The sequence below is a fragment of the Osmerus mordax genome, chromosome 11, assembly GCF_038355195.1.
Source record: "Osmerus mordax isolate fOsmMor3 chromosome 11, fOsmMor3.pri, whole genome shotgun sequence".
Taxonomy (NCBI): Eukaryota; Metazoa; Chordata; class Actinopteri; order Osmeriformes; family Osmeridae; genus Osmerus; species Osmerus mordax.
In genome coordinates this window covers 9,678,227-9,698,955 of record NC_090060.1, presented here as the reverse complement: position 1 = coordinate 9,698,955, position 20,729 = coordinate 9,678,227, and the positions used below count along the sequence as shown (strand labels likewise).

The 20,729-nt window shown below is 41.1% G+C and overlaps 2 protein-coding genes across 3 annotated transcripts; both read right to left on the bottom strand.

The window, feature by feature from the left end:
• Positions 1–12,311: 12,311 nt before the first annotated feature.
• Positions 12,312–15,671, bottom strand: exo5 (exonuclease 5). Its single transcript, XM_067246727.1, has 6 exons — positions 15,546–15,671; positions 14,341–14,425; positions 13,991–14,217; positions 13,655–13,762; positions 13,397–13,569; positions 12,312–13,256 (listed from the first exon to the last, which is right to left on the bottom strand). Exons 1-6 carry the CDS (start codon positions 15,640–15,642, stop codon positions 12,759–12,761), a joined length of 1,188 nt encoding a protein of 395 aa, XP_067102828.1. The 5' UTR covers positions 15,643–15,671; the 3' UTR covers positions 12,312–12,758.
• Positions 15,672–17,883: 2,212 nt separating this feature from the next.
• rflnb (refilin B) lies at positions 17,884–20,691 on the bottom strand. 2 transcript variants are annotated; one of them, XM_067246264.1, is made up of 4 exons: positions 20,401–20,691; positions 19,879–20,078; positions 19,446–19,540; positions 17,884–19,148 (listed from the first exon to the last, which is right to left on the bottom strand). In XM_067246264.1, the coding sequence occupies exons 2-4, from the start codon at positions 20,074–20,076 to the stop codon at positions 18,830–18,832; spliced, it is 612 nt and encodes a 203-aa protein (XP_067102365.1). In that variant the 5' UTR covers positions 20,077–20,078; positions 20,401–20,691; the 3' UTR covers positions 17,884–18,829. The 2 variants fall into 2 exon arrangements, with proteins under 2 accessions (XP_067102365.1, XP_067102366.1); XM_067246265.1 differs by having other exon boundaries at positions 19,446–19,507; positions 19,879–20,691.
• Between the last annotated feature and the right edge of the window lie 38 nt (positions 20,692–20,729).

The window sequence follows — 20,729 nt, the reverse complement described above, 5'->3', positions numbered from 1 at the left end:
TGAGAAGCACATCCACTGAACCACAGCCCAGAGCTTCAAAACAAACCAAATGCTACTAACTCAACAAACTCAAGGAAAATCTGGGGCAGTATCAATTTAATTTCAAAAGATTGATTCTGGGGCAGAATTGTTTAGGCTTTTCTAAAGATTTATATTTACAGGGTTAAGACAATTCTGTCTCTATAGATCTATGTTCCAAAACAATACCTCAAACTAAGATAACTCTCCAATGGAAACTCTGCTTTCAGAGTGAGGTCATCTCCACTCATGTCAACACATATCTATTCCCCCCATCACACCACTGAGGCAGTGAGACAGCTAACACGCTGTACTACTTGTCTTAGGCTTGGGGAATCCTCTCGAGACCAATTAAATTTACAGTTTTACATTTTGCTTATTCCCAACATCTTTCCTCTTGTGACACCTCATGCGTCACCCGCAGTTGACCCATGCTGTCTATGACGCCATCCTAGTCAAGGCTGAGTGACTTTTGTTTCTGGAAAACACACTTGAGTCTTCAATACTGTCCTCAAAGAAATAAAATATGCCCCAAAAAGTCTAGATACTTTGACACTGTTGTTTTTATGATATCAATAATGTATTTTGTAATCAAGCCTACATGCATCATGAACAATGTCCTCTTCTCACAGTGTCTGTCTGTCGGGACACAAACAATGATACATCAATCTAGGTCAACAGTGAGAGGCCACAGCAGTTTATGCCTGTCTGAAACTGACTGTGGTGACGCTGGCTGTCAGTTTGGTGTCATGCGTCAGTACATGCAACCACATCCGCACTGGCTTATTTATTTCCTCTTTATACTTTTATATATAGGTATATAGGTTACGGCGTGTGTGTGTGTGATGGGTGTAACATCAAACTCCAATGATATTCAAAACAAACAAACCACCATTAGTTTTAACTAATTTCACTGTACTTCCCCTCTATGTCCCTTCCTGAACATGTAGCACCAAGATTCGTCTTTGCCTACTGTAGCTACAGTAGCTCGATAGCAATGACCTGAGTGACGATGACTTCAGCTAAAAAAGTGCAGTGCTATTGATTTACAATTGCTATTCGGTTATGACTTTCTATATAGAGACTGAGCTGTCTGTCAGCCAATCAGAATACACTCACTGTAGTTCTTTATTCAATGACATAGATGAGGCTGAAAAGGGGAAGTGGCAGAATGCAATACACTCTACTGTTGTGGTACTTTATCTAAACGTTTGAGTTTGAACAAATTCACTTAAAGGGACATCATCTTAGCCACAATCTTGGTTCCTCATGCATTTCCTAGTTATCCGAAGTATCCTTATACAAATGTTTGCCATTATGCAAGAAAAGGACTGACAACCTGGCCCAAAATCCTTAACCCACTCAGGAGAGTGATCTAATCTGAGGGCACAATATCACTTGGTCCTGGGAGGGTTGGGATGTGACATCAAAGGAGAGAAGGGTCAGAAGGAGAGAGATAAATAAGGGGGTGATGGTTGAAAAGAAAGGTTGATTGTAAGAGAGAGAATGAAAGGTTAACAATAGAGGGTAGGAAGGACATCATGAATAATGGGTTTGAGGGATGTAATATAGAAAGGAGGGGGGGGGGGGGTAGTGCAGATGCTCAAGATGCCAAACCCCCGCTCTGCTCCTGGATGTTCTGAATAGAGATTAACAGTGTCCCTATGAAGTAAATTAGATAGAGATTAAGGGATCTTGGCTGACGATTTAGCGAGTCTCCCAAAACAGAGGCCTTCCTTCATATTCCCACACTTAATCCCACTCTTGGGATCTCCAGATTATACTGCATTCCTTTAAAGTGAACTGTGATATCAGTTCAATAAGATGAACTGGTTACAATGACAGGGCATTACATTTTCATAAACTGTAAACTATAAAATAACTTTATGTAAGACAACTGTCAAAGTGTCAGTATTGCTTGTGGATAAATGTGTTTCTCATTGGGGCGCCCCAGTGGCTCACCGGACTAATGCGTGCACCTGCCGGCTGCTTCGATTCAAATCTGGCCCTGGCCCTTTACCACATGTCATTCCCCTTCTCTCTCTCCCCACATTTCTTGTCCTCTCCAAACAATCCCTGTCAGGAATAAATGATAAAGGCAGAAATGACACAATATATATATATATAAAGTGTTTGTCATTTACATAGTGAGGAAGTGATTCATAATAAACAGCCCCCAATACAACCCTACAACATAATGCCTTTAGTCAGAATACTAAAGTATATTTTTCATGGTGACTTCTTGACAGTTTTGTTGTGACTACCAGAATGTCTTTACTGGCTGGTGAAATTCACCTAGTGATAAACCAGAGATGTATGTAGTCGTACCCAATCCTGGTTACCATAGCAATCTGAGCTAAATTGGCATGGGCTCAAGCATAATAGTCTACGTTTGTCAACAACTTTTCATCTGAAGGCTGCAAGCTGCCCCTGCATTCTCAGGGAGAAGTGGGCGCCATGTTGGAGCACCTGGACAATGGCACTGCCATGGGGGGGCCAGGGGGGCCATGGCCACCCTGGTACAATCGCTGGCCCCCCCTCCCAAGTCACATTTGTATTACTCAAAATGTTGTATTAGTATTAGTCTATGCACATCAGATATTAATTGTAAAATAAGAAACCAAAGTGTATCACAATTTCTTAACTGTATTGACATTGTTTTCAACAAGCCTGTACTACAACAGCATAATAGAATTCCTGAAAATCCCTTTGATTTTGGTGTGCCACCCCAATATTTTTAGTGCACCCCCTACATGTGTCTCTGTCGGTGTCGGTCTTTAGGGCTAGAGTTTGGATGGATTTGTTTATGCATACGTTTAAAAGTTTTTAAATCAGCATGTCTTAATGCAAAGATTTATGCATTGCTGTAACAAGCCTAACAAGTAAGCTAATATGAAGAAAGCGCAATATAGTGAAAATATGGTGACGTGGAGTTACCTGCAGCCTTTGCTGTTGTGACATTTAGCCTACAACACTGTCATTCAAAGATCAAAGACAGCCTTACCCCGCATCAACGGAGACCGTTGTCAGCAGATAGCTCGTGACGTTAGTTAAATCTCTTTCCGCTATATATAAAAAAAAAACAGGGCCTACACAAGAAAGCGAGCCTGTTTAGACTGGACCCTGTCCAATTACGCAGAAACTCACAAGCACACGCATTGTTTGTCTTTCTCTTTCGGTTGGCCACTCTCTTTGAGCTATGATGCTAAGTGAGTAGCCATTGAGGGCACAATGTTCTGTTTACATTGATGTGTGTACCGAACCTGCTGGGGTGCTGTGCAGATGGATGCAGGGTTATCAGAACGGGACCTCCCGGCCGATGTGAATTTACAACATAGTCTGATCTATACCGGAGGTTAGTGGCAATCATGCTGTTTAGGAAGCAAAGTTGCTGCCGGGTTATGATTGAGAATGACAAACGAACCTGGGTGTAAGGAAACTGCAGGACACTGTTATGGTTATCCGCTCATTTATCCGTTTTCTAAAGAAACCTAACAGATATTTCCTTCAAAGTGCCGCATAGAAGAAAATGAGCATTTTAGACAATGAAACAATGCCGTCAAAGTATCTTGGCTGGCAAACACTTTGTTTTTTTTATGTTAATAAGGGAGATCCCATCTGATAATGAACATTCTGGAGTTCTGATGCTACAAGGGAATGAGAAGGGTTGTCCAGGAGACAGAAGGTTCAAGAGCTGTTCACTGTGGTCCCCATTCCCACAATGGTCTCTGATTCTTGGCAAGCTCACATGCTAGCACACACACGTCAAAGGCTGACAGTCAATTACAGAGCCTTCCACTTTCCTTCTTCAACAGAGATTTATAGAGCCATGTTGTGCACTGGGTATCATCGTAGGTCGTTGCAGGGGAGTGAGTAATTGTGTATAGCGTCTGTGTGAAACAGTGTATTAGCAGGAAAGTTTGAAATTCCAGGAGTCACATACATACACACATGAACAGGAAGACCCCAACCTCCTTCTCTCCATCCCTACACAGTTTTTTGGTCACAGTCTAGATGACGCTGTTTTTTAACTCTTTTTTTCTGCCCTCTAATCAAACACAGAGCATTTTCACAGTAAAGTTCCTTCATAGAAAGCTTGGAATCCAGTCCTCTGATTGGAAGTCAAGCTGTTCCTCCTGTCAGCGCATAAAGGGGGCTCATTAAAACGAGCTGGTACTGTTCATACACCCTGCTACTTTACAACAGACCCAGCTACATACAATTTCAGCAAAGATTTTTGAGCATACAAAGACCGGGAAAGAGAAGAGCATCCTGAACAACAATACCTACAGTAGTCCCTGGTAACAGTAAATACGTTTTATGTGACAATCTGTTGAACAATACATACATTTCACATATGACAGATATTTGCAGCACCCTTGACTCCCTTGACTGGTGCACTGGTGTCTGACCTCATAGGCAGGGCATTCTAAGACTGTGCAATCCACCCAAACACAAAACACCCTTGAATCCTCTTCAGTAGTTTACTGGAATCTTTTCAGGTATAAAACAGAACCATATGAAATACATGTATTACTCTTATCACTGCTTTTGTATTCTAAACAGCAGCAGCTCTTGAAGGGCATAAAGTCTGACAAAAACATTCAGTATTAAAGAAGATGAATTGGAAGTTGTGAAAGCAGAAGACAAATGTGTTTTCAACCACAATGTTTTAACATTCCGCAAGTTCATCCAAAGATGCCAAATGCAGGCTACATATGAAAACAGTTGTGGTGTAATTTGCAGCTTTAAGACCTTAGGTTATATGAATGTGCCCTCTGTTTTCCACCATCTTTTTAACATAAACAAACACTCCCTCTTTCCTCCCTCAACCTCCGTCACTGTCTCCGTGTTGCTATCTCCACCAAGCCTCACCCAGTCCCACAATGATGACAAATCGTCATGAGTTTTCATCCAGCTTCTCAAAATAAAACGTAAGGCAACATGAGTGAATGACAGGAAGGAAGCTGTTGCACTGAAGGGATGAATGGTCATCAAGAGAGCCTTCTACTTCCAAAAGAATAGGCTGACGCACATTCAATGGATAACATTCACATACAGTGCAGTACAATGAAAGAGAATGATTGGGCTAACTTTAGTTTCTTCATTCCATTTCTTCACTCCTATGAGAAAAATCTTCTGAGGGATAAAACACCCTTTGTTGTGAAGGTCACGCACTACTGATTATGTATTTTGCTACTATTGTATTATATCACTATGCAATGGGAGTAACAAGTCTTCTCAGAGATGTATGGTATGAAATTGTCATAAAACGTTGCTCATTCACTCCTTCTTTGTGTCTCTAGCCTATTCACCAAGCACACATTGCATTTCTAGGTTAATTCCAACACAAGCATATTATTCTGTCATAAAATATGAAGAAAGTATGTTTGCATGGTGGCATTCAAAAGCTCCACATTACCCCTAGTGGAAAAATCAAAACAGGCAATAATAGCTGTCCTAAACAGTCTCATACCTTTTTTACACAGTCTAGTGTGATTGACCTTTATGCATGCTCTGACGTCCAGGAATACGCAGTGGCTGAATAAAGTAACAGACTGTCTTAGATGTCCTCAATGTACCGGCACTCTAATCTGTATCTGATAAACACCGATGTATGCATTCAGGATCTACATAACTGAAAACAAAGGTAATTCAATTCATAATTGCATTTGTTTGGGGGACTTTGCCATTGGTCAAGTTGGTTATTTCCCTGTCTGTTGATCTAAAACCTAAATGTTGGCTTTGACCACTGGCGTGCATGATTTGTTGGTGGCTCAAGCTGACCCTTATTAGGCAATGTGCCTCTGTAAACATCAGTTCCAGGGACGTTTACTGATGGGTTCACTTCACATATACAGTGCTCCTGTCCTTCAATAAATACTGATGTTCTGTTTGTATTATATGGCACCAGATTGTTGTAACTATTCACTATGGTGAACAATATTAATACACATACATAAATCCAGGAATTTGAGTTTGTTTTTACTGCTGCAGTAAGGGCGACTCCACCAGAAGTTCCTGTATTCACACATGATCAGATAGTTCTAATGGCATTTTAGTTTGACCTAATTCATACAGCACAGTAAAAAAAGAACTCTTCAGCAACCCTTCTTGGAAAGAGCTCATGGCTTCCAACTGGAAACCTAATCTCAACCCTTGACTGACCTTTATGCTGGAGCCCTACCACCCCCACTCCATACATACAAACACACACATGGAGACCCCTTATCACCTGACCAAGGGAGGAAGGGCTATATAAAGACAGGTCCATACAAGAGATTCAAGAGAAACTGGACTGTATGCATCGTTGCGCCATACTCCTAGCACTGATACTGCCCCCTAATCCATCCTACCACCACAGGTGACCAATCTCCCCCTTACCCACCACATGTCCCCTGTCTCTTGTCCCAGCATATGTGTGTCAGTCAAAGGTACCCCCTCTTCCTAACCATGAACCTCCCTAACCCTCAACGATCAGGTATGCCAGAGCAGCACTCCTGCCTCCACCATCTGCGCCCCCATCCCCCCTTCCATGCCATGCTCCTCCCCCACACATGTTTGTATACATGTGTAAATGTCGGCAGACATCTACTGCTTCTCCTTGGTGTCAGGGATAAACTTTGCTGGTAGGTGTGAGGTTGGCATGGGCACCACAGGCTGACAAACAGCTGGTAATCTCACCTGTAGCACACACTCTTTACATAAACAGCTTAAATCTGATGCACGGGTACATAGAGAGTTTCAAAGGGAACAAAAGGGTTGTGGTTTTAGGAGAGAACATTGAGATTAATTGGTGTGGTGTGTGTACCAGCCAACATATTTTTTGAGAAATTACATGAAGATGAGGTACTCGCCTTTGTTCCTGTCTCAGAGCAGAAGGGACCTGTGCCAGAACAGGACGTGATACAACATTGAGAGACCACAGTGGGAGAGAACATCTTTTCAGGAGATGTAGGAATGTGAAAATGAGAAAGAAGAAAAAGCAAAGGTATAATATGGAATATATGTATACTGTATATGGAATATATAAAAAACGATAGACAAGAGTTAAAGAGCGGGACAGAAACACTTGAGATACAAATGTGGCTAGGAGTCATTGTTAATAATATCAGACCCAAAAATGTTCCCGTCTCTTGTCCTGTTTACATCCAGTAAAGCCAGTCAAGGCTATGAAAAATGACACTGTGCAGACATGCTACAAGTGTCAATTTTTTTTCACCATGTTTAATGAAAATGGTCTAGAATTCAAAATAATCCCTACCATAGACATCACTCAACACAAGCTATGTCAAATGCCAACATAAATGAATATATCCAAAACAATTTGTCAGCCAGTAAAAGATTGCATGCTTTTCTTTTGGTTGTCTGCATGTCTGACATAATGTAATTCTGGAGTCCAGAGATAGTCTTGACAGTGTTTCACTTCTTATGAAAACAAGCGGTACTGTGATAAGATACCGAGAGTAAAATATGTGGTGTATGGCCTTGTGTTTTATAATGGTTTTAATGTTGCAATTGTGGAAAGTAAAATTCGAGATGAAAATGAACATGATTGTTCATCTGAGCCCAGTGATTTTGTACGAGGTAGGGGACAAGCTACAATAGATTACCTGAATCAAACAAAGGGGGGGGGGGGGGGGGGGGGGGATTTAATAGAAAAGGCACAAAAAAGACAGAAGGACAAGTGGCATAAAGATTTTATGACAAATGAGAAAAACGACTAATAAAAGGAAAGGGCTCAAAGGGACTGCTTTCTCATAGAAGAGCTCTCGATTCATCACCCAGTGTCACGCCTGGGCTTTTACCACAACTTGGTGCTCTAATGTCTAAGACAGAGAGTGGGCTGGAAAACTAGGCTTTTCAAAAACAGCAACAACATTTAGCCTCCAGTTTCTCAAATTGTACTAAAATGCAGAGCTATAATTATGTGTTTGGGGGTATGACACTTAAGTGACACAAATGGTTTGAATAATAAAGCACAACACACTCTTTTCACAACATCCATTTATGTACCATCAATGATTATATGTACCATCAATTATGGAAATAGGAATTGTGCTAATTGAAAGAGGCACAAGTAATGCAGTTAATTTCAAAGCAATATCTTTCGATTTACTGTTTATTTCCTAGCTCAGAAACACATGGAGCTGCTAATGAAACCAAATGATCCGTGCTGTACAGCCATGCTTCCAGAGGGTCATGGTGTTGTTGATGTGTGTCAGATGGCAGATTACTGGCAGACAAATATTCCAGACGCTTTACTATTGACAACAGCCCTTCTATTAGCCCCCATATGGACATCAACTAGCCAGTCAGCCGCAAATCCTGCTTGTCATGCATGACAGAATACGCATGTCTACCCACTGTGATCCAATAAATTGAATCACAAAAATATGCACACTTCCATAGTCTTCTTTTCAGTCCGTTACATATCGCACATGCTGTATATAAACATGCTTTATCACCCCATAACCCTCAAAGGCACACACACAAAATAACCAAACTTACACTTTCACACATTACAAAGACAACAATCTATGGTTTTTCAAGCATGTACAATTGTGCTCTCTTTATCTACTTTTCTTTGTCAAACACACACATAAATATACATCACACACACATAGATATACACCACATACACATAAATATACACCACACACACATATATGCCAACCAAATGACGTTGTGTCCTTGGGCAAGGCACTTCACCCTACTTGCCTCGGGGAGAATGTCCCTGTACTTACTGTAAGTCGCTCTGGATAAGAGCGTCTGCTAAATGACTAAATGTAAATGTATATACACCACAAACACATATATATACACCACACACACATAAATATACACAACACACACGTGCACTCTCCTTGCATCCTGTTTTTTATGTTTTTGTTCAGCCCCTCCTCTTCAGACCGACCAGCAACACCAGGCTCAGCTTCCGTAGAATGTCCATCCCTACGTCAGAACCCCTCGTCAGCCACCAGGCCTGCATGCCGTGTGACCATGCAGTGTGACCACTGCCTCTTACTGAATAACAGAGCTGATCTGAGGTTGCAACCTTTGTGGTACTCAGGCATGGAAAAAGACTAAGTGCAACAAAACAACATGGGCCAGACGGCCCTAGACATGCTTGCTATGTAAACAATGAAAAGGTCTCATTTAGTTTTTACAACAAGCTCTCACTCCTTTTTTTTGGGGGGGGGGGGGGGTAGGGAGAAGGTGTGTGTTATGGATTCACAACCACCTGATGGATGTACATGAGGGTCCACATAAATCTAATTAGCTAAAATATATTTCTATTGATGTCAAGATTTTTCATTAAGTCGTTTTTACCTTTAGGGGTTTTTTTCCCAGGTAATTCAAAGCCCATTTCTTTCAGTAATAGTTGTGCACCAGAGAGACCTAAGCTTATTATAATGCCAATGTAGCACTGTAAAAGCCTCGATTAGTTATGGGCATTGGTCCAGAAGTCCTATCTGTATTTCCAGTAAAATGTGATAAGTGCATCCTCATTAGCAAGATTAATAGACACACAGGGGATGTTCTCCATGGGAGTAGGACTGACAGCTTAAAGCAGTAAGCTCACCCAAAAAATCTTCCATTTGGCAAACTTTTAGATTTTTAAAAAGTATGATGTAACCCCACCTACCCCTTAACCACATGCCTGTAAAGATGAGCTTAAAAGGTTTCTACCAACGTAGCAAAATATCTGCTTTGTTTTGAGCCGTCTGGGAATTTAAAGGAAAATCGATGTACTACAAGTGAGGCTAACCGCCTCATAAGAATCACAACAACAATCAGAAGAACATTCATATAACTGTAGTCTTCAGGTTGCACCCACAGCAAGTGAGCCAACTAAGAGACAAGTATGGATTTATGTCTGGGCATTTAGTCAGCGGTATAATGTTTTACGCAACATCTTACAAATTCTATTTAACACTACGCTGAAGTAAAACTATGATTCCATGACTTGAGCGGAAAGCAATACCTTGCAGAGCGTGATATCTTATTTGCTTGCATGAGAAATATCAAGTTGGGTATACGTTTTTTCATCAGTCTGGTATGGTTATATTCCCACTTCCTTGAAATGATACAGTGCTTGCATTGTTAGTTGTACCATATTACCCCTTAGGTTCCAGTTAAGGGCTTTGCCTTGTAAAATGTAATTAGGGCAACAGGGACATGAAAGGAAGAGTGAAGTTTATAAAAGCTTTGAGACTCAGAGTTGATGGATATCAATTTTTGAGGTGGAGTGTAAGTAGCTCATGATTCTTCAAGTGTTGTGTTAGTGAAAAATGAGTAAAGAGAAATAAAGTATTGTGCCTTACAAAACGAATATCTTGTTACTTGAATAACTAACTTTCTGTATTCAGTCAGCAGACCGGCTAAGAAATAAAAAATACGCCTAAAAGCAAACATTCTTTGAGTCATCCGAGAGCAATTCCTATTGTATTTTTAACTGCTGAGTTTCTCAAATTCCTTCATCCAAATTCATTGGAAAGGCCAGCAAGAGACTGAAATGAAAAACCTGCTAAAGCAAGTGGAGAAAGGGAGCTGAAAAGCACTTAGAGATGGTGAAAGGCCAAGAGACAGAGAGAGGAGCAGGTAGAAAGAAAGAGACATTAAGAGACAGCAGAGACATATAGAGACTAGAAGAACACAGAGACTACCAGGATCTGTTAGACCACATTAGTCAAAAGGGTCTCTGCAGGTGTTTGTGAAACGAGGGAGGTTAAGGATGAACTGGCGAGGAAGCACTTTACTCGGCAGGAACAGCAACACAGGGCTTTTAAGGGCCTGAATGAGTGTCGTTTCAGGGCTGGAGTAACTTCATTAGTGTCTGGGAGAGCAGATGGAGGAGGGTATGGGTACATAGGGGGAGTTGAATCATCCTATTTACAGCAGGAACAAACACTCTCTGCAGACATCATACCCATACCAGGTTATAGTCCAGCTGATAGCAGACTCTGATTGGTCAGTCTGCCTTACAGTTGAATGCATTGCAAATCAACTTATATATGTGTGTGTGTCGGGGGGGGGGGGGGGGGGGGTAGCTGAGATGGCATCAAATTCATTCAGATGGCTGATCATTTGTGTAAAAGGTGTGTGTCTTTGTATAGTGGGATGTGTGCATGTGCATTGTTCCTTTTCTAAATAAAAAAATCTATATTACTTGCCACACGCTTTAAAATGCTCACTCAATTTAGTTGGAAGATCTTTACATAACTATTGATCTGCACATGTGAGGTGGGGTCCATCTGAAGAATAAGCTCGCCTTTTCTGATTATTTCAACAATGATTACCTTGGTAAAAAAAAATAATTACAACTCAAATTTCCCAGTGACCTTAATAAGTCACAGGAGATGCAACCACACCACTTGTGAAACATTCAATACCCCCTTTGACCAAAATAGTTAGAATATAAATATATAAAAATAGTAGAGCAACACCTTTTACAGCTCTTAACTGAATGCACACTTTATTTTAATGTGTCTCATAGGGGCTCAGTGTAAACTCTGTACCAAGGTTTAGGTCTAAATACTGAGTCATGAGGTTCCTCAGTATGTATAGCACAAGGTGAGTAGTATAATGTTGTTACACTGCAGTTAAAAGTACACTAAAATAAGAAGCCATTCTGGCCTTGCTCAGTCAGATCATGGCACAATTCACTCAAACAAAACTGTAAAACACTTCAAGTTGTTACTAACAGTGATGTTTTCTAAAACGCACTTTACACTCTACTGTAAACCATTTGAGGGCACAATGGAGTAAGTCTCTGCTTTGGCTGTTCCAGTGGCCAGATGTGTGCTTTCAGAACGCTTACAGTGTGTTGTAGGTGATAATGAGGACACAAACCAGATGGTCATGTCCTTACAACAACAAAGTCTCCCTTACTAAACATAATACCCCTGTCAACTGTTAGCTTCAAACTCTGATTCAATGAGCTATGGAATAATTCAGATAAACATACTACATCCAACTCTGCTCACTGGTTTGCCAAAATAAAGAGAATTCAGAAACTAGAGCAAGAGAGCAAGGATTGGTAGACAATATGGTGAATATTCAAACCTACAGGATAATAGAATCAAGCCTGCAGTCTAGGGAGAATTCTGCCTGGAGGGAATGAGGAGACATCTAGGAAAATCAGCTATGTTTAGATGTCTAGCCCCATCTAGGGGTTCTACCTGACACAGCAAAAATGGTAAGAGTACAAAATGAATGCATGTTTTGTTACTTTTAGACAAAACATAAAAGAAGAGAAAGATCAACGGTTAACATTATCTAATCCCATATTTATTAGCACACAAGCATACAGGACAACTAATACAAGAGGTAAACCCATGGTTTGTAAAAACACTGACACGTTAACTGAAAAATTAACTACAAAGAGAGAAGTACTAAACTCCCCCCTGCCACTCAAATGTTTAGAACATGAAAAGGTGGCCAGGGTGGTCCAAGCCTACAACAGGAATGCTCATTTTACAACTTGTTTTGATCACATATATGCTTTTGAACCATCAGAGTTGTATTACTGATACTTAATAGGAGAAAGGTTTGATTTCCTTTTGTGTTTATTGGGTACTCAACAGAGTTCTCCAATGTAGTACTTCCGTCCCGGGAAAACCCCAACTTGGGACCATCCAACACATCAGTATCCACCTTAAAGTAAAATTATCTAACACAGGATCCAATCTAGAACCCTCCAGTTTGGGACTATAAATGGCATTACTAGCAGGGATTTACGTACCAGAGAGAGAGCTATTTGCACTATCTAACTTGGCTCTTTTGTTGCTGTAGTCTGTAGTCTGACCCTTCCTCCAATCACAAATCTCCTCATGAGGGCATATTGTACACTTCCAGGCATCCTCAATGTCCACCCCTTGTGGCTCCCTCTCCCCTCTCCAGTAGGCCAAGTACCCCCTGAGCTCAGTTTTGAGTTGGGTTTCCTGAAACTCTACCTTGCTGGTCCCAATGTGGCTTCCAGTGCTCTGGTGATGATATTCAACATGTAGCTTGTTGACTTCTTGTATGTTGCTGGAGGCTAGGACAGCCAGAAGTACATCCAGGAGCTCCTCCAATGTGGCTGCAGAGTAGCCCATGGTCTTGGCCTGCTCCTGGACTCTGTCACCCAGGGCCTGTTGGAGCTTTAGCCATCGAGCCTGGAGGTACAGGATTATGCGGCCCCTATCTAACTGACCACTAACCATGGAGTCAAACAGAAGCTTGTACAGCCCAACCTAAAATAAAGAACAAGAGAGGGGCTATGAAAAAATTACAAATAACTAAATTATTAACTATAACTTAATTAAGATATTTATAACTGTGATATTTGACTAAAACAACTCAGTATGAGCTTATTCTGTGACATATAAACTACCTGTAAGAAATGACCCCTGGCCTGTGAGGGGCAGGGGAAAGAGTTGTGCTTGCGTGTCTTCAGGTCACTTAATGCCAGCTCACCGGAGTCACTACGCCGCAGGTCATCAACAATGCCCGAAAGAAACATCCCTTCCAACACTCCAAAGACTGGGAACTCTCTCACATGCTGTCCTGGGAAACACAAAAAAACGACACTTCAAAACATTTTTTTCATTCCATTATTATGTCAACGTTAGAGTCTTAATTAGAACCATACCTGCATGAATTGCTTTTATTTTCTGCAGCATGCTGAGGTAAAGTACAGCCTCTTTGTCTTCTCTGGTGATGACCGGCACTTTCAGAACATTAGGGTGTGCCTCCCGTTCTAATCACAGTAGGGTACAGGGTTATCATGTGAACTCCTACACCTATAACTAAACAGTCATGTCTATGGCAACATTCATTAAGGAGAACCCACATACATTTTCAATAAAAACATTGTTTTTTAAAGCCAGTGCTTTTTAAATCATATATTGTCAATACATTCTGAAAATCTACATTTATTTATTTTCCAACATAAAAAATGATGTGTTTTCCATTTCCATATGCTTACCCCTAGATAGATGAATGCTAGCCCCAGTTGTCACTTCTTTTCTCTGCATCTCTTTCCGTCTCACCTGAGGCTTCAAGAGGCCATAAATCATATGTATCTCACACCACGAATGGGCACACAACTGGGTCACAGAGAAGTGAGATTTGTTGAATCTATCCATTGGTCTAACATTGGGGATAGATACATCTTGACTCCATCTTGCTTTAACCTTCAAAAAGAAGCCAGCTCTGACAGAGACACAAAGACATACAATCAAGAGGACCAAGCACCAACAAAATGTATGGAATCGCAAACTGTCATCCCTATGGATATCAAACAGTCGGATTATGCATGCAGACGGGTTGACTTACTTCAGTTTGGGGATCTTTTTATGTTTCTGGTTGAAATGGGTCTCTGCCTCTGCCTCACTCGTGACACTACATCGAACAGATGGAACTAAAGGTAGTCAAAAACACATTTTAGTAATGTACACTTGAACCACTTATCAATCGATAAGGACAACAGAATGAAAGACACATTATACTGTAGACTTCTGATAAGTAGACCATGAACAAAACATACTTTGCATACAAGGTCTGTACTTAGCATCCAACTATAAAAGGTAAACACGAAACAGTCATAAAAGACATTCACTCCATTGCCTGTTTTCCCCTCTGCCCTCTGGGAGCCGCCATGGGAGCCACCAAGCCTACACCACACACAAAAACTTCTTCCCACAGGCTGTCACCCATCTGAACCTGGCTACCTGAACTCAGTCACTCACCCCCTCACCCCCCTTGCTGAGCCCCCTGAGCCCCTACACAGATACACACTCTCCATGTTCTGTCACCTACTAGAGGATGACCTCTGTCATCCTCTAATCCCTGCTCTCCTCTCTCTGTCCCCCCCCACACACATCCCTTGTGGTGTGGGGGGTTTGAGTTGTCAGTACCTGCCTGGTCGTCGGTCAGCCAACGCTGGACCTGGTCGCGAGTCTCCCGGTCCTGTCCTACATCTATAAAGTTGAACAATGGATTTTGGTGTTTTAAAAACCCACCGACACTGTATGACTATGTTTAGCCTGTGTTCTGCTCCTCTCTCTCACCAACCGTCTCTGGAGGAGGGGATCCCTCTCTGAATTGCTCCTCCCAAGGTTTCTTCCATTTTTCTCCTGTTGAGAGTTTTTTGGGAGTTTTTCCTTGTCTTCCTTGAGGGTTTAGGTTGGTTGAGGGGCAGTTCTATGGGCATATGTGAAGCCCTCTGTGACATGCTTGCGTGTAAAAAGGGCTATACAAATAAATTTGATTTGATTTGATTTACAAACACTCACACCCTGATCTCTACCCTCTGCCCCCTCCTACCCGTGGCTGCACTTTAATAACTGGCACTCCTGTCCTGTTATGTTACAATAGTTTCTTATTACTTACATATTCATTATATTGTGTCTAGCTCAGTGGATATAGGCCTCCTGTGTTTATGTACGCAGTACCCTACATGTACCCCCCTTTCGTAGCATACATGCCTGCACATTATGGTAGTAACACAGTAACATTTTATTCAATTACATTTAACTCACCGAGGTGCTCTGACTGTAAATTGAGTAACTCGGCATCACTTATGTCTCCCCAATCGTCTGGATGTTCCTCCGGCAGTTTGGTATTATTTAGACTCATTGTGAAAAATAAATTTACTGTTAGTGGACAAATTGTGTCCGGCGAACGCAATTCGGTACCACATCAAGTTCACAAATGATCGACAGAACATAACAGGATTGTAATGTCCGGACTTGTTCGACTCAAGTTACACCCCCTTGTTGACGTCAGATCCATTTGATTTACCATTTACCAACAGATGGCATCATTGTGCCATCTTAAACCCGCACTCTGCATTTTTTTGAGTGCATAACAGGCTCAAAATGGCCAAAAACAAATAACTTCCTTTTGACAGTAAATTCTTATTTTGAGAAATGAAGTCTATTCCGTGTGAGTATTGCCAAGATCCGGAAGATCTAGCTATATTTCCATTTCACACTAATATCATGTTTTTATGGAAAACATGGACATCCTGCCAGGTTCAGAAATGTTGCGATAGGCCTAGACCTTTAGTATGCACCCGCTTAACTTTTTTGGCAAAAACGTTAGACTGTATTCAATAGGCCTTTATGCTCTCTCCTCTTTTTCTTACAGTCTAAGGCCTCTTCAAAATATTTACATCGTGTAGTATCATCCATGTTTTCCATTACGAATCAATTTTAATATGCAACTAAAATAGGCTAGGCCTACTTGGCCTACAATTTCAGATCAGTTTTTTTCTCACTCTGGTGGTACTGTAGCCTACTAGCAGGTTGGTGGCAGAAGTAAGACCATAACCATCACTCTTTTCCGACATTGTCTCCAAATATCTCAAGGAATAATTACAACTCTGCATCACGGTTAACGAGATATAGCCTACTCAGCTAACACATGACGTTGCGGCAACGTTGCTAGTGCTCATTTGGTCACCCGCGACATTACCTTCTGGCAACGTTGCCGCGACGTCGGCTATAGCCCTAGGCTAGGCCTAACACTAAAGAAACACATTTCTCAAGTCTAGAACTAGGCCCATATAAATTATTCCTGAAACAGTAGCCTTGTCTTACAAGAAAATGTCTTAGTGACTTTTTAGTAGCCTATCAAACAAACCTATTGTTGCCTACCAAATATATAAATAAAGCATAACCCCAAAATCTATTATCCACTCATGGGTTGCTGTTACGCGCATTAGTCCGTTTCCATGGAGCGATGTTTTCGAAAACTGATCTGAAATTGTAGGCCAAGTAGGCCTAGCCTATTTTAGTTGCATATTAAAATTGATTCGTAATGGAAAACATGGATGATACTACACGATGTAAATATTTTGAAGAGGCCTTAGACTTTAAGAAAAAGAGGAGAGAGCATAAAGGCCTATTGAATAAGAAACGCAGATCGATAAACCACAGCTCACCAATAAACTCAGACGATGCAGGTACGGAAGGCTATAGTATAGGCATACTGTTGTATTATAGGCATAATCCCTGCCTTCTTAGAAATTTGCCATCTGACAATCAGTAACCCACGTAAATTTACAGTCACTGTCTGTGATTATTAGCTACATGCCTTACAGTTAGGCCTACTAGATGTTAAGAGAGCTTGCCTAAAATTAAGGATAACAAGGGCAACAACATAACAAGTTATGAATTCAACACATCAAAACCTGTAAAACTGGGAGTAGGCTAATAGTGAAACCACATTTTTAGAACAAATCTATCTATACCAAGGCTTGGACTTACAAGACAAACAATGGGGTTGCCTACACCTAAACTCATGAGGTATGCCTAACCTCAAGCAACTTGAAAGAAAAGACAGATTTGAGGAAATAGATGACATTTAGGCAAGGCTATGTTTTGGAATGGGATAATACAAATCTTGACTGTTTTGAGGTTTCAAATAATTGGATAAACCCTGACTGTAATTCCTCCACCCGGAAAGCAATGGCGTCACTACTCAGCATCGCCTATAGGTGTCAGTCTTGTCACAAGAATATGTGTGACAAATTAGTTGAAGAAAAAAAATCCTTATGAATAAACTGAATTTCATCTTAAAGATTGTCAAGAATGCAGCATCTGTCATTCATCAGGTTTGGACAGACCACTGCACGAGCCCTATGGATGAAAAAGTTTAAAAATCAAGAATGATGTAGGATGTAATTTTTAAGAAACATCTTGAGCAGTCTTACCCTGTAGAGGGCATGGATGTTGAAACAATGAGACAACATCAGTTCATTGTGCATTCCAATAGCCTTTTCAATTGATTAAATTGTTTTCCAAATGTCTTGTCATAATGCACCTCATTATTATAATTATTTTTACATGGCACTAAATTCATTATGAAATCATATGACAACACTGTTATATTTTATTTTAAACACATTTAAAAACATACAGCTTTAAATCCAGGCACATCATTTAACTTTGATGAGGCAAACAAGTGTCACAAACACTGTTCTGTCTTCAAAGTATGTCCCTTTAGGACAAGGAGTGTGGATACCCTTGAATCACTACAAATATTGAGGTGATAGATGAAATTGAGACATATCAGACTTATTGGCCAAACAGGAGAGTATAATTTACTAATTGAATAGTGCTTGATAACATGTTAGTAAAAAGCCAGTCAGTCTCAGCAGATATTAAACCTTCAAATAACCATCTGAGCAATTATGATCCATTATGGCTTCAGTCCATTAAAAAATTAATTTAAAAGCACTTCCCACTCTCCCAGAATACAGATAAAAATGAAACTAGCTGCAATTTGCTCAACTTTACATGATCTATGATAAAACATTTTCTAAATTAAGAACCATATGTACAGTGAAGTGTTAGGATAACATGAATATTTATCTTTCTCTCTCCATGCCTAGAGAATCCATTGAGCCAACTTTGTGCAAAATTCCCACCCACATACCCTGTGACCTGAAAGCCATGTTGTGGCCCAATTGAGTACAGTAACTTTACAACACCCTTTGCTTCTACAAATCCAAAGTCACTTTCGTTCAAAACTACAAATCCTGCATGGAAACGCAGCTGTTATATTAGAGTCTTGAATTGGAAAATCGTATTTTCATCAGCCCCAACAGCAGGTTTTGGACTGGTCGCAAACAACTATGTTAAAGAGGACACTTTCCAAACAGCCTTTTACTTCTTGATCAAAATGCTTTTGTTGACATCATCTATTAAGTTCATAGTCCCAAGTTCAATGTCTAGTTTAAAAACAAATCGTTCACACTAGTCCATTGCAACAAATAAAGGAGCCCTCCAACAGGTTGTTACCCAGCTTCCTTCTACTCTCACTGGGGTATCCTGCTGCGATCAACAGCCTCTAGCTCCACACTGGAGAGGAAGCGTTTGGATAGCCGGCGGCTGTCGAAGCTTAGCTCTGTGGTGTAGACTGCACGGGCATGTTTTGGGTACACAATAGTGGTGCTCTGAAAGCGCTGGGCTCGTTGGCGAGGCTGGAACTCCAGTTGGGTCTTGTAGTGTCTCCAGGTGCTGTGGGGCAGGGTGATGACAGTCTGGCTGCAGTGCTCCAGACCCAGGCCTCGTGGCTGGAGGGCTATATCATGGATGAAGTGGCGCTCAGAGTCGTAGTGCACAGCTGAGGTGTATCTGGTGAATGTCAAAGATCAGGGAATTTACTTTCCTATAAGCACATTCTGAATTTGGTTGCAGTGTAGGCCTTGTTTTTGTACAACCATGTTGTGAAACCACTCTACATACTCCTGTGTGCATAACAGATACAGTGACCCAATACTATCTTACTCCAAAATGTACCCCATTAGGCCTATCGACAACAGTTTTTTAGTCGAAGATGTAAGTAGCCTACATACACCGATTTGCAGACAGCCTATAAACCACAAATAAAAACGCCTTCGACAAAGGCATGCAGTTATTCAGAACATTTACCGTATTTCCTTGGGCGGTAGTGGATCCAGTTCTATTCCCTCTCCGTAAGACAACGGGTGCAGCTGGGGAACAGATCCAATTTGTAAAACTGGAACCTGCAAAGTCAGCCGACCGTCAACACACATAAGGAGAAAGGATTTGGTGGAGGTGGTAACGTTACTGACCCAATTTAGTATTTACGTGACCCAGTTTCCCAAGCCCAAGATAACCAACCAGAGATGCTAAAAACTATTATGGATCATTTTTATTGACATGACTGGCCCTGGCATGTCAATTTAGTAAAATTACATTAAACAATTGCAAATGCAACTTGCCAAAGTCCGAAGAAACGTTTTGCAAGTTTGATCGAAATGTAGCCTATCATTTTTTTTGGTAACAAGTTAGCTAGGAATAATACGACATTTTGTATACAGTTGTTAAAAGTTATACGTACCAACCCTGACCCTTTGCCCTCGTCTTCAGAAACGGGACTTATTGCTCCTTTATCGCCACACGGGGACAATAGCCAAGCGCTAGGACTGGGGCTTGGAGGTAGTCCGGAGTCCGGGCTGTCAAGTGCCCGTTCAGCTTTGCAGCTCATATCCAGTGGATCGTCGTCACACACATTCGGCAAATTTAGTCTGCCCACCATTTCTTTCAGTTCAACAGACAAATGGTCCCACTTTTCAGGTAGGTCAGCTTAACATGAGCTATAACAACGATCAATTCAAACCAGGTATCAAGTGTGTCGAAACCGATTGAGTAGCGAGAGTAGCCCCTGTAAACAGACTAGTGCTCAATCGATCTAACTAGCCTGCGTATATTATAGGACTCCTTGTGACCACGCAACTACAAATGCCTGACGGCAATTACTAGCATCAACCTCCGTTGCTTGGCAATACAGTTTACGACTGTCGGTAATCCAGTGTTTCCAAACAAAAATGTCTTAACATTTCAGAAAGAAAAAAATATATACCTTTCCGGTTTTTGAATTGCACGTGCAGCTATATCCCGTCCAAATTAGTTACGTGATTTTTTTCGTCATGACAACGAAAGAGAAATAAATACATTTTGACAGCGTTAAATTATGTTGTGTTATATGAGTGGGCATTCAGTTGTCCCGCCTGCATGTCTTCAAATTTCTCTTCTATCAAAAGGGTTCATTGTTTTTCAAGTAAATACAGGGATGGAAACGCCTTTTAAAACGGCCTCTTGCTGCTGGTTGGAGGAAAGATTAGAGGCGACAAAACGAAACATGGGAACTCTTTCATCCCCTCCCCTTGGCAAACACTGGCAAGAAAGAAC